The sequence below is a fragment of the Atta cephalotes genome (genome assembly GCF_000143395.1).
Source record: "Atta cephalotes unplaced genomic scaffold scaffold00001, whole genome shotgun sequence".
NCBI lineage: Eukaryota > Metazoa > Arthropoda > Insecta > Hymenoptera > Formicidae > Atta > Atta cephalotes.
The window spans coordinates 681538-696310 of NW_012130065.1; the positions used below are offsets into that span (position 1 = coordinate 681538).

The 14773-nt window shown below is 43.1% G+C and overlaps 1 protein-coding gene across 1 annotated transcript in view; it reads left to right on the forward strand.

Moving 5' to 3' along the window:
- The window catches only part of LOC105626175, a 38887-nt gene extending 25936 nt beyond the window's left edge, over positions 1-12951 (forward strand). Inside the window, exons 5-17 of the mRNA XM_012207517.1 lie at positions 1601-1781; positions 2089-2408; positions 2833-3097; positions 6039-6762; positions 7148-7380; positions 8145-8321; positions 8573-8783; positions 8873-9074; positions 9224-9533; positions 9622-9815; positions 9984-10154; positions 11242-11545; positions 11714-12951. Coding sequence (XP_012062907.1) covers positions 1601-1781; positions 2089-2408; positions 2833-3097; positions 6039-6762; positions 7148-7380; positions 8145-8321; positions 8573-8783; positions 8873-9074; positions 9224-9533; positions 9622-9815; positions 9984-10154; positions 11242-11545; positions 11714-12951 — 4530 coding nt within the window. The remainder of the gene's footprint in view (positions 1-1600; positions 1782-2088; positions 2409-2832; positions 3098-6038; positions 6763-7147; positions 7381-8144; positions 8322-8572; positions 8784-8872; positions 9075-9223; positions 9534-9621; positions 9816-9983; positions 10155-11241; positions 11546-11713) is intronic.
- Positions 12952-14773: the final 1822 nt, after the last annotated feature.

A 14773-nucleotide genomic window follows, 5' to 3' on the forward strand; every position in this document is an offset into this window, starting at 1 on the left:
GTAGTAGTTAGTACGTAGTAGTAGTAGTAGTTAGTAGTAGTAGTACGTAGTAGTTACGTAGTAGTAGTACGTAGAGTAGTAGTAGTAGTAGAGAGAGAGAGAGAGAGAGAGAGAGTTATCTCAGGCAAACTCGTCATACGCAACATTGAAGAATCTGTTCAAAATCAGCATAAATTATGTGTTCTTTCTCGATTTCATCTCATAGATATACTTCGCCGGTTCGGTGTAAAAACTTACTTTGCTGCTTCACTATGATTGCTTTTTTTATCCACTTGACATATTCGCTTCTTGGTGAAGTGAATAAACCCTTCGTAAATTGCGTATAGATAGGCAAGATAGGAACGCGCATCGCTTAATTCTCATTTTTCATCCTCAAATCTCGCTCGATATTCGCTCTCTGTCAGTATTTAAGTTGGGATAAGCGGTACCGTTAGGTCGAGCTACTGTTCAGCGCATCCGTCCGCATTCATAACGCGATAAAACCGGCTGATGTGTGCGCGATGCAATCCGCGCGATGTTGATGACAGCGCGGATGCACTTACGCATCCGGCGTTACTGTACGCATTGGCACAGTGGTCTTTATCTTGCTGTTATTGGTCGCATTCAATGCGGCCACGCGGTCGCGTCGAAAAGAAATGGCGCGATAGATGACGAGACGTAATTCTTCGCGACACCGTTTTCACAATACTGTCCCAATTGTATTATTCGTGATTAAATAAAAAATAAGCTGCTTTTATAAATTGAATCAAACATAGATACTATAAAGTAGCTACTTCAACCCAAATTTTACTAACACCTAGATAGTGTAATGTGATATGATTTTGGATATTAATGTCTGAACATTATTAAATTTATGTAAAAATTACCTCGATTTTGAGCCAAAGTATTCCATTACGATATATTAATATTATTTAAATACTTAAAAAATTGTAAGAAATTTTAGAAAGTTAAAAAAATGAAATTATAAGAGAAGTAAGGGAGATGTAAAAAAAGTATTTTCCTATTAATTTTTAGAGAATTCAATAAAAATTTTATCGGCATTTAAAAAAATATATAATGTAGGAAGAAAGAATAAATCGTGAGTTTCATTCTCCTAAGGGCATAGCTGTACTTTACATCTTATGTCACATCCGGTTTATTGCGTATTCATCGATAACAGAGAAATACGCGTGATGAACGTATTCATAGTAGATTGTAAGAAAGTAATTATAACCGTCCAAGTGAGACGATCTGGCGATGAGATACATTTACGATACATTTACGATAGCCATGCGCAGTGTTCTCCCTCGCGATGTATTTACATAAGTACTACTAGAAGCTACTGTTGATCTATACCGTGACAAATTGCACGCGACGAATAGTAGTCGGATAGCGAAATATCCGAGTATCTTACTATCGACAGGTATTACGATTTTATTTGATCCGCTACATTATCGCGTGTAATATAGAAATAATTAATTCGCGTCAAGCAGCGTGCAATAAATTTCACGCTTTTACATTGATGAGATGGAAAGCGATGAACATTGTTAATAGCCATTCTAACAGCAATAGATCGCGTGTTTAGAAAGTGTAAGTTATATCACTGCCAAATCAATTTCAGCTTAAATATAAAAGGCGAGTTTACAAGATGCTGCATTTGGATGAGAAACAGCTCAAGGCTATGCACACTAGGACGAATTTACGAAGGTTATTGGATTATGTGCAAAGCAGTCAGGTCGAGAAGATCGCGAAAATGTGCAGCAAGGGGCTGGATCCTAATTTCCATTGTCAGGAAACAGGAGGTAATTCACATGCATAATTGCGAGAAAATTACAAAATGACTTACGAGTGAGTTAGAACGTGATTTTTACCAATTCCATCTCAACGAGACATGCAAATATTTATCTTGAGATAATTATTATGTAATCATTTTATTGGATTATTATGAAACTTGGATTTTATGAAACTGAAAGTTGTATAATATTTTATCATACAGATAATAGTATATACAAAATTTCAGAATTAAAATTAATATTTTATATATTTTATTTTATACGAAAAATATCACGAGCTCATTAAAACAATCATTAAAAATTTTCTCGATTCCAGAGACGCCTTTGACCTTGGCAACGACCTTGAAAAAACCGTCCAAGGTTATAATTGCATTGGTCAATGGCGGTGCTCTCCTGGACTATCGAACGAAAGAGGGCTTGACAGCGATGCACCGTGCTGTTGAACGGAACAGTTTGGAGGCGGTAAAGACGCTTCTGGAACTGGGTGCTAGTCCAAATTACAAGGATACCAAGGGCTTGACGCCGCTCTATTATAGTGTCATTTACAAGACCGATCCGATGCTCTGCGAGACGTTGCTTCACGATCATGCGACGATAGGAGCTCAGGATCTCCAGGGCTGGCAGGAAGTTCATCAGGTTGTGCTTCTTTCTGTAGATTTTTATTGGATAACAAATGGAGTTTTATATCAATATTAAAAATAAAAGAGTGTAGGAAGGATCAGATTTTTTTTACGAACATTCTTATATATAATTCAATGAATTTTTCATAAGATTTCGTTTTATCTTTTTACATTAATAAGATTTCAACGCATTGCATACTTTATGATAATTTTTTAATAACAACTAGATTAGAAATCTTATCTTTTAATGAGATTAATAATTTTTTGTAAGACTAATTTCTCGTAAAGCGAGCCATTACGAGTTCATTCATAATTTCTCGCATAAGAAAAAAAATACTCGAATTAGAACGTGCTGGTTACGAGTTAGCGAAGAATGCGGCTTGAACTCCATTGAACGATTTCCGCGCCTAATACGCGCCTACTCTGTCGTATGCCTGCAGGCATGTCGCAACAATCTGGTGCAGCATCTGGACCACCTGCTTTTCTATGGCGCTGACATGAACGCACGCAACGCGTCCGGTAACACGCCGTTGCACGTGTGCGCGGTGAATAACACGGACGCCTCGTGCATACGTCAGCTACTCTTCAGGGGCGCGCAGAAGGACGCGCTCAACTACGCGAACCAAACACCGTACCAAGTCGCCGTAATCGCGGGCAACATGGAGCTCGCCGAAGTCATCAAGAATTATCAATCGGAGGAAGTTGGTGAGTTATGAACGTCGCACGAAATGTAAAAAATTATCGTTCTTCCGCGATGAGTAGGAGAAGCGAGGAATGCGGGGGCGCGAATATCCGGACGCAGAAAACTTGCTTGGAGAGGTCAAGGCATGATGTTGCAAGAATAAACGACAGACGTTGACGATCTCTTCTATCTTTCTACCCTTCCCCCCCCCCCTCGTCCATTTGCGTTCTTGCTTCTCTTTCTATCTTTCCTTTTTCTCTTGAACATTGTTCCGTCAGCTCGTTGCTCGCGCAACGATGATAACGCCGAACGGTGATCATCCTTCCGGGATCACAAATGGGACGAACAGGCTTAGAAGACGGATAACCGTAATCTTGTTACTCGACAAGATTTTTCCATATTCAATCGCCACACCCGCGAAAACTATCAGCGTGGCTATTTGATTCTAATCCCCTCTTCACGAACGTGTACGTGTAATACGTTTATTAGATAAGTTAAAACTCTGCGCCGAACATCAAGAGTTAGCGACGAGCATGACGGTGTGAAGTCTGGGGGGGGGAGGGGGGTCTGGGGAATTTTTCTAATATAATCCGATACTATTTTTGATACAATCTTCGCGATCAGTACGATAATTGAAATGATTCGGAACCTTGAAAATAGTCTAAGTTAATTATCGTGATGTTGCGATTATTGCCGATATCGTGTATTTTGAGGCCGATATCTAACAATATCTGCAATTAGTTCGTTGAAATAAAGTCGTATATGTCCGCGATCGTGCGACGATAAGATTCACAAATGTTATCTGATAAGAAACGAGATCGTGATCAAAACATATATGTTTTTATGTGGCATTATTATAGTCGAGCATGGCATGAGCATGTGCACGCTGCTTTTCCTGTAATATAGAGGTAGGCATCAGTTGGTAGTTTCTCTCGTATCGTATTGTAGTTACTTAAAGGGTGCTTCTGAAATTTTGTATATTACACGCGAGGTGCGTTGTGAGCGTGACGTATGTGTGTCAATGTACTCTATCTACCTGTGTCTGTGCTGTGTGACGAGTAACGTAAAGGTTTATAATCATTTGTCATGGGATTTTTGGTGGTGATGGTCGTGTATGACGTCGAGTACATTTGTGATATCGCGAAAAAGTAACGACACTACTTCTTGATAGATTGCTTTCCAGTAACTAATGGTACTGTATTTTTGGTTCACTGTCGAATGAATCAGTGTTGCCGGATCGGAAAAGCTCGTATCTTTCCTTATAATTAACAAATGTCAAATTTTAAATAAATAATGTTTTCAATAATTTTCTGACTTTATAATTAACTAATAAATTAGTTGATTAAAATTTTGAATTAGAATATTCTGTTGGATTTTAAAGAACATTTTATCATTACATTGTTCCTGAGTTATTTATATTTTACTAAATTTTATTTAAAAACGTTCGGCAATATATAAATCGAACATATTTTTACGTTGTATGGAACATGATGACGTATTGAATTATAGATTTTTTTTCTGGCAGCATTGAATTTGCAAAAATGTCTTGACTAGTAATGTTTGGTAGTTCGAGATACGTTGTGAATCGACGTGGTCCCCGCGAGTCGTTGGAGTTTTCAAAGCCTGCAAGGAACCTGAAGAAACACATTTCCGATGACTTGACGATGGCGACGTCGATCGTTTGTGCACATGACGTATTCCGACAAAATTTACCCATAATCTCGAGCACATTGTATCGCACAAAACGGATACAACAGAAACGGGGATGGAGTCGTTATCCTTGCGTGTGCTTTCTACAGCTTTTCCGTCTGTACAGAGTATCCCCCGGAATTGATGAAAGCATTAACGTTATTTAAATTTTAATACTTTATCACTTAAATCTCAAATAAAAATTCTATTAAAATAAAATTCGCTCTAGGTTAGCTTAATGATATTGTAATGATATATGTTTTCGTTACTCTTTAAAGTTAAATAATTTAACTTTAAAGAGTGATTTTCCAATTTCCAGCTTATACTTTGAAAATGATTAGTATGTGAGTATTTTCGCCGACAACTTCATAAGACGTAACATCGTCTACTTTTCTTTCATTGATCCCGAGACGCCCTGTACATGTCGGTACTAAAACGACGAGTGCAATATCTGGTTGTTACCCGGGAAGAAGCCAATAACCATCATCGTCGCCATCATGAAATAACATTGTGCGTGCGCGCGTGTATGCGTGCGTGCTTATGTATGCGACACGGCGACCGCTTGTAAGATCGCTTTGCAAAAATCTCGCACGATGATCTTCCGTGTCGGAACATCGGAAGATCGATAGTGGAGTCTTCGGAGCTCTTGCTGTAACTCTTCGTTTTAACAAACATAATGTATAAATCACGCAACTAACACTCGCATGTCGATTGAACGAGGATAAAAACGACGCATAAATGCTGTCGCGATACTTACGCACGTGTCGATTAAGTAATTTGTTCGATAGCTGTTTCGGTCACGAAATATTGTCCTCATCGTGTAACGCGCAGCTCTTTATACACGTGTAACTTATTCTCTTAACCCTAGACAGTACAAGCGGTATTTATGATTTCGTTATTTATGATTTCAGAACTTTAAGGTGACATGATGTGCTATTAGATCATCAGGTTTTAAAAAAAAATTTGATGAATCTTGACAAAATACAATAAGATACGAAATTAGATTAATATAGAATTACATATGGAATATATTTGATTGGAATCAAGAAAAGTTTTTAACTGTTTAGGGTTCAGCATTTCTAGCTCGCGTTCTTTCCGAACGATCGTAATCCAAATGCAATATTAATCGCTCGATATGATTTTCATGTTTCGCCCCTGAAGACTCGTGTCGACGCTCGTCTGAGAAGACGGCAGAATACATTGCTCGCGCCTTTTCTCTTGTAAGGCTAAGTAATCTTTTCTTTACTTAACCTTGCAACCCTTGCGATTTTCCAGTACCATTTAAAGGACCGCCACGCTACAACCCGAAACGACGCTCGGTGGCCTTCAGTGGCACTTCTTCAATGATGACGACGAGCTGCTCAGCGAGCAATTTGGGCACCCTCACCAGGATACCGTCCACCGAACAGCACGCGGTGACGTCTAGCGCCGGTGGTGGTACCACTGGTACCCTTACCAGAACCATTTCAGTGGAACAGTACTCGAGTATCACGCGAGTACCTTCCGCCGAGCAATACGCTACCACCGCAGCAGTGACTGTGAGTCTTAACCGAGTACCGTCCACGGAACAACCGTATCCACCACCTCCGTCGTCTGGCATACTTGTTCGGGTCGCGTCTGAGGAGAAATACGCGCCGCCTGGTGCTGTGCTTAACAGAGCCTCATCCGGCGAGCGATATGATGCCACGCTGATCAGAGTACCGTCCTCCGAGCAATACCCGACCACTAATACGCTGATCAGAGTACCGTCCACGGAGCAGTACCCAACCGCCGCGGTGGGCCTGACCAGAGTACCGTCCACGGAACAATATCCCTCCACCGGTGGTGGGATCACGATCGTTGGTCAGACGACCGAGTCGAGCCACCATGGAAGCCTCGGCAGAGTACCGTCCGTAGAATCAAGCAGAAACGATTTACCAAGAATACCGTCCGAACAGAACGGCCACCGACTGACGTCGGAGTACCAGAGTCCAAATTCCTTGAGAGATCCTAACGTGAGGTAAGCATAGACAAGAAAATCGTGCGCGAGCGCCGCCGATCGCTGGACAAAACGCGATAAAATCGCGTGGTTAAAGCGAGAGCGGACATGTGGGAGGGAAGAAAAGACTCTTCTCCTCTCCCGGGGAGATTCATCAGAATTCGACAAAGATAATTCTCGCTTCGAGTTCGGTCGACACTCGCAAGCAACAACGTTCGTTCGGTACGCTCGCGCGGTCATCGATGCTTCACCCTGATCAGAACCGATTTACGTGTGGCTGACTGGAAAAAAAAAAGAAAAAAGAAAAAAGAAATGCAGTCTTGCATCGCCACGCGAATCTTGGTCTTGATCGGCGCGAAGCGCGATCGATCGCCGATGTACCCTAAAAGTTACGCACCATTTCAAGATTACCGAGCGCCGCGGAGAATTATTCGAACTTGAGAATGGAGGGTCTGACGAGGCTGCAAGAGCACCGACTCGAGCTGCAACATCGCCTCGATATGCATAGATCGCAGATGGAGATGCCGCCATCGCCATCACCGAGCAGCAGGAGTTTAGCACCTTTCAGCTCGGCCAGCTCGAGCTTGTCCGAAGGCAGCAATCAGCCGTCCGGTGAAGACTCGGCCAGCATCGTCACAGGTACTATTATTTTCTCATTCTATCTCCTTCAACCCACCCTCTGCGCCCTTACGATGGTGAGGGGACCAGAACAAAGAAGTCTGCTCCTCAATGATCCACGAACGAACAGCGAAAACACGAACATCGGTAGATATCCCGGATTCCACAAGAGAGCCAACTGCCAAAAATATAAGGAAGCGGATGATTGTTTCTTTTGCTCAGCATATCGCACTTAAAATGACGGACCATCGTCATGATATATGTACCATCACCACCAAAAACCGGCGGCGGTACGCAAAGGTGGTCAAACGACACGATGAGAGAGTTAATCGGACGATGGCTTTGATGGTTCGTGCATGCTTCCGTTTTTGGTGTCCCCGAGGATATTAGAGATCCGAATTGATGGCTCTTCCTTGCCAATCCAGCGAGCGAATTCGGCGAGGTCTCGCTCGTGGAAAGACACGTTGCGCTTATTTTCATTAGCGACCGCATTTTAGGATGTGATGAATGTGACGCGACTGGCGATTTCTAGAGCTCTTTGCCGTCGTAGACACAATCTATAGGCGAATCGAATTGAATTGATTTTCCTGAGGCCGAGTGCGCTGAAGTTTTGATTTAGCGTTATAAGAGTTAGCCGTTTTTTCTTTTTCTCTCTTTCTCTCTTTCTTTCTCTGTCTCTCTTAAGGATTTCGATTTTTTGCATGGCGTTTATCGCTCGGTAAAGCGATGCGAGGCGAAGCACGAGACATCACGCTGAGTATATCCGATCGTTGTCGATTTTCTAGACAAGAGCCTCGGCGACACGGCGTCTGACGTGATCAGCGACAGTTCCGGGGTGGGAACCTCGCAGTCCGACACGACCAATTCATTATCCATTCCCGGCACGACGGTGGTCTGCGTGGAGAACTACAGCAGCGGGATCACCGGTCATCTGACTATCAATCAAGGAGACATCCTTGAAGGTACATCACCAGGCAAATCCAACAAAATGTATTCCTCTCGTCTAGTTGACTTCGTAATCGACGATGACATAATGTTGCTCGATGTCTCATGATGTTCCATTTTCCCCATTTGAACAATGACATCGTCATTAACACCGTATAATTAGGACGACAAACGTCTCACTCTGTCTCTCTCGATTTCTGTTTTATAGGTAACGACCAGAAATATTTTTTTAATTGCAAGCGTGTTTTTGTTTCTTTATTTTTAACAGTCACCGGTGCGACCGACTGCGGCCTCCTGGAGGGAGTCTTACGCGGGCAGGGTACTGGTCTATTCCCTGCCCATTGCGTTCAAGAAGTTCGGCTGCGCCACACGAATATACCTCTGGGTCCACAACCTGCCAGGGACGGACGAAATCGAGTTCTAGGCCGTAGAGAATCACAACACAAATACTTCGCTACCGCACCTAGATTAAAGAAACCGTAAGTAAAGAAACCGTAAGTTCCACGCTCAATCATTTTTAACTCGTTCTTAATTTATGAAGGATACAATATTGACTTTGAACTCTTAGTGTCACGTCGGAGCCCCGCACTGTTGTTCTTCATCGTTCGAGGAAAGGTTTCGGCTTCGTATTGCGTGGCGCCAAGGCTACTTCGCCACTAATGGAACTCACGCCGTCAGCCAAATATCCAGCATTACAATATCTAGATGATGTCGATCAAGGAGGTGTAGCTGACTTAGCAGGTCTCCGAAAAGGAGATTTTCTCATTCAAGTAAGTTTATAGATATTAATTTACTGCTAAATATAAAAATTATTTTATTTATAAAAATTGTATAGAATTTCATAATTTTATATGCTTTAAATTATATTTTCTTTTTTTTTTTCACTTTTCATTTCACTTTTCTCTTACGATTATTCAAGATCAATGGCGAGGACGTAACGACGGCTTCGCACGAACATGTGGTCGATCTGATAAGGAAATCGGGAGAGTTGGTGCGAATGACCGTGGTCTCGCCGGTGATCAGTCTTCCGAATTCCCAGTCGGCAGCCGCATTGCCAACTAGTCAACCGATTCAGAGACAATATGCAACCTTGCCGCGCAAGGGTAATAATAACGTGGTGATCGGCGGTACGCTTGGCAGGTCTCCAGCTCCTGTACCGCCTCGAAGAGATCCGAAGACAACGCTAAGCGTGGGACGAGCGAGAGCGCGATCAATGGTCGCAGGATTAGGTAATAGATCGATCTGATGTATAGTAGGCATTGTGAAACAATCGTGTTATATATTTTAATGATTTCGTGTTTGTGATGTCTCTCGTAGAAGGAGGAGGCGAAAGAGACGATCGTGATGAGATAGCATCGACTGGTGCGAAATCAAGTAGTGCGGAATCGATTCACATGCCGCAGCAGCCATCAACTGGACCAAACACCGGTCAGAACACACCAGTACAACCGAGAACAGCTAGTATCCGATCGCGTCCGACCTCCAGCAGAATCACTGCCGCAGAACTTGAAGTAATTATCTATCATCCGCTTGTGGCACGCGCGTCGAACATGTTCCCTCTCTTTTTCTTTCGCTCGATCACAGAATCTATCCGTGCGCTCGTTGTCCTCAAATTGAATGGCATTGTATGCACGAGACGAGACCGAGGCTTCAGCTTCGTCCTTTAATTTCTCTTCCAGGAACTATTTCAGCGACAGCAGGGTAGCGCCGGTGGTCAATACAGTTCGTCCATGATGAGCTCCTCTCACTTTCAGACTACTACTGGTCAATCCACCAAGTCGCATCCGTCGTCGCCCGCCAAGACCGGCAGGGTGTACGCGAGCGTGGCGGAGATGAAGCGCAAGGGCAAAGTAAGGATGACCTGCCACTCAGTTACGAGCTCGCACTCGCCCTTTCTCGTTCGCGTTTCTCTTTTTAACGTTAACCTATAGTTAACAATAAGTCCTTCGATGAAATTTACCCTAGATATTAGCTATTAATTTGTTTATTTGTCTGTTTGTTTGTTCATCTCATCCATTAGTAGTTTGATCGAACTTTTTGACATCCCTTTAGATACAACTTATATTTTTAATCATCCTATAGAATCTAATAGACACGTTTTTTTCACTACTTATTTTCCTTGTATCATATCCATCGATGGTAATTCGTTGATGCAATACTCGATGGTTAAGGAGATTATCCCATAAGAAAAGTCTACCAGAGTCGTCAAAGTCCAAAAGTCGAAAGTGTCGTCCGGCGTTCGGTGAACCCTCCTCTCTTTGGGCAATGGTAATGGTGGCTGTTTTCTTTTGCACGTGTGTTATAGTTTGCGCGTAAACCGGTGCGAGCGCACAGCAAAGGACGGTCCTGGTGCGAGCGAGATGACGAGGACTACTACTTGTATTACTGATCGAAAATACTTTGTTTCTAGCTCGTCCATGGCTTGCATGATTTCAGGTGACTAAGCCATTTGCTAAATGAAAAGAAATCTGACGTCCGCGAGGACGTTAGGTGCCACCATTCAGCTTCGTGTTCACGCCTCAAGTATGATTAACTAATTGCCGCATTTGCATTTAACCAAGTTCAGCGATTTTGCTCAGTTTTTTAAGTCGCTTTTCAGGATTGGTTCTATAAGCATGGAAAGCTAATAATAATACGTAAAAGAACATAACTACTTTCTTCGCAGTATTCGATAATATTAACACTTAAATGACGTTTTGCTAAGACAGTAATAGTAGTTGATCACGGTAGCTTGGAGTTCACGCTTAGCAGGAATATGCTTTTACCCTTGTATCATATTTCTCCTTTTACTGTTTGTTTCACTCTATTTCTCGTCTCTTCACGAAATTTTAAATTGCAATTTTGTAAATTTTTCACGCTCCAAGTTTTTCAAAGTTAGCAAGACGATGACGTCGGTATTTGCAAGTCCATACAAGCCTCTTGTTCTTACGTTTGCAGTCGCAATCAAGAGTACGCTTCTTTGGTGGCTTGAGCGGCGGTTCCGATCTTCACAGGGACTTCCATAGCACACCGGATCTCAACGTGCAAGCGCAGTCATCGTCCCTTCTGGCACCCAAATGTCATAGAAGTCAGGAAGACGTAAATGCTCTAAACGGTAGAAATGGGCTTCCACCTCCGAATCATCCGCCGCCACCTCCGCCGGTCGGGCAAGTCGTCAAGGTAAATGTTGGCGCAAACGTGCCAGACGTCGTTACGCCAGCCTCGGTTTACGATAATATGGCGCACATCCAGCAAGTCAAAGGTAATAATCATTTTTTGCCAACTTTATTTTAGAACCCCCCGTCATATTAAAATAATTTATTCTAGGTTTTGATCAAAATAAATATATCTCTAATACAGTATAATATTTTCATTCTTTCAATATTTTGTTGCACCATAAGATAAATATTGTTATATTTATTACACGCAGAACTCGCAGCAGCTACAGTCGATGGTGTTTATGGAGTGATGTCGAGTTTTCGGCCGTCGAATAGCGCAAAGTTGTACGCTTCGCCAGAAGATATGAAGACTGTTGGATATCGCTCGCGTAGTCTACCGGCTAATCGTCCACATCTGAGGAAGTCTCACAGTCTACGCGGCACACCGAGCAGCACAACATTCAAGTCGACCGGCAGCCAACAGGCATTGAATACCAATATCAATATGAACAATAACGGAAACAGTAATAATTCGGTCAACAATCAGTACGCACAACCGTTGAAAACCACCAGGAGTCACAGCACGGCTGGTATTCGTGAGCGAAAGAAGAAGACTGTCGTGAGCACCAGCTCGTCCGTCACAAATCTTTCGTCGATCGTGTCCGGCGCGAATGGAACACCTACACCACCTTCCTCGGCGCCGCCAATCCCCGAACCAGATTACAGTTTGTCGGAGTCGGAAAACGATGAAGGCGAAGACGAAACAGATGAAGATGGCGAATCGGAGATTGCGAAGGAGCTAGAGAAGGCGGCGGCACGAGAGAAGCTGGAAGCAACGCGAGAAACATCCGGCAACTCCAATACATCTGGCTCGAGTTCCTCGGGCAGTGGTTCGCTACCACATTCGTTTAGTGTCGAGGAGATTCAGAAAGTGCGCACGCAATTAAAGTCGTCCAAGAGTCATCCGAACGATTTTCTCTTGCAGCAAACGCAGCAATCGCTCGTCGAAGACGGCGACAACAGCTCAAGCGGCGTCAGCTCAGATCAAGATGTGCCAGTGGGTCCACCGATGGGCTTTGACGATACCGCTGCACGGAATCTGGCTAATCAGGAAAGCAACCAGCACTCGATACCGGGAGGCACTCTGCTAACCGGCGTCAATCCGATCGAAAAAGAGAGCAATCAGACCAAACGACCAGGCTATGGAGGCAGCGGTTTATTGACCAGGCACGCAGTTAGCCTGGCGCAGTTACCGCCTCCGATCGAAGCTGATGCTGAAGAGCAGAACAATGATCTCTTCGTACCGCCTCCGCCGGAATTCAACGCCGGTCCGTCTGCCGGCGGCCAAGACCAGGAAGTGGTGGTGTTCGCACCTCCGCCGCAGTTTTGCGATAACAAACAGCAAACACAACAGCAGCAGACAATAGCGCAGAATCGTGTCAAGATAATTGGCGCGATTCCCAAGGTTGCCGGGAATCAGATGAAGGCATCGGGCGGTCGATTACCGTAGAGAGAAAACCACAGATCGTAGGACGAATGATTTATTCGTATATTACTTCCTGATGGGCGAGCAGAAGAAAATTTTTAACACATACATCGCGATTTCGAAGTCAATATATTTAGAGGCTCTCTTCGCCTTTTCGGTAGTGATCACCGCGCACTAAACGAGCGCACTAAATTTAGACTAAACCGTGACGATTCGCGCGAGCGTATATAAAGCGCGATCGCTTGGACTTTTTTCCAAGAGTAAATCGTATTCTAATCGAGCGTCTAGGAGTCGTAGGAAGTATACCGAGAAAATAATTGAGCGCGTTTTTACCAAGTAAGTTTACGAGTGTGAACGTACGTTCGATTGCACTACAATAGAGGATTGGTTTGTCACACACGAGCGCACGGTCGATTATAAATTTGTCCATCACCAGCCTGTCCGTGAGTGAGTCGACAGATCCGCAAACCGATTCGCTGCATCGTAGAGAGAACGTGAGCGGCCTAAGGGCACGAAAGAACGGATATACACATACTGATGGAAGAAGACGAACAGTTGAGATGGAGATAGAAAGAAAGAAAATACATTTGATGCGTGTACGCGTGCGTGAGTTGTGAATGTACAATGCATATCGGTTTGTTTTTCATGTTTCTATCGAACTACGAGGTGTTTTAATACTTTTACACGACACGACACGACACTCTTCGCTCCGAGAACATGGAACTGTTGAGACAATTTTTGCAAATCGCCGCTTCTAAATCAATTTTAAGCAAAAGCACTCTACAGCAGTCTCGCTTACTCTCGATCCCCTTCTAATCCGACGAAGTATTGACGGTGACAATTTCAGTGACGATGACGCGAAAATCACGTAACTGATTAGTTGTTAATTGAATAAGCGCGGTTTTTTAGTTTCTCTCGTGTCTAGACACTGCTCAAACGCCTAATCACAAAGCTCTACTCGCGAAGTCATTAGAGATTCTTTCTAGCTTATAATTGCAAATATTATTAATATTAGTATTATAATTTTATTATTATATTAATATTATTGTTAGAACATTGTTATTATAATTATACGGCGACTATAACGCTCCACTGATGAATCCTTCGAGAAAGCGTAGTCGCGTGACAAAAGGATGTGCAGCACTATACTTCGTTATAATGCACCATCATTACTCCAGCTTGTGTAAAGTAAGTCATACTCTTTCCAGCCACGTGAAAAGCTTCCTTGAGCAGGAAGCCGGAAAACTTTTTATCCATACATCACTGTCAAATATGAATGCAAATCAAAATCATTGCGGGCGAGATATCTTTCGCAAGCATGAAATTGATGAAGCTCTTTAATGATTGGATTGGATTCTCTTCGCACAAGCGCGCGGTCTAAAATCTTGCAAATTAATTGCAAATATTTACACGCTCGCACACACGCGCGCGCGCGCGCGCACACACACACACACACACACACACGTATACACTGAACCTTCTTGGTTATCGTTTCTACGCCTTCGCGAACGCTGAGCAAAAGCAAAAATCGCATTTTGTGCAGCACAAGTGCGAGCGCGTGTGAGTCGCCGTGTGGTTTTTAAGATGTGGGAGAGGCCGAGTCAATCATACGTTTTTAAATGTTCCTTCAATATACTTCATCGTCGTCGTTTTTTTTTATACAAGCAGCAAGATTCAACACAGCGTAAATACCAAGTATATTCTTGAACGTTCTTTTATATTATACACACGCACACACACACACACACACACACACACACACACACACACACACACACACACACACACACACACACACACACACATATATACTCGACGTAGTAGTTGTTAGTTATTATTTATTAGT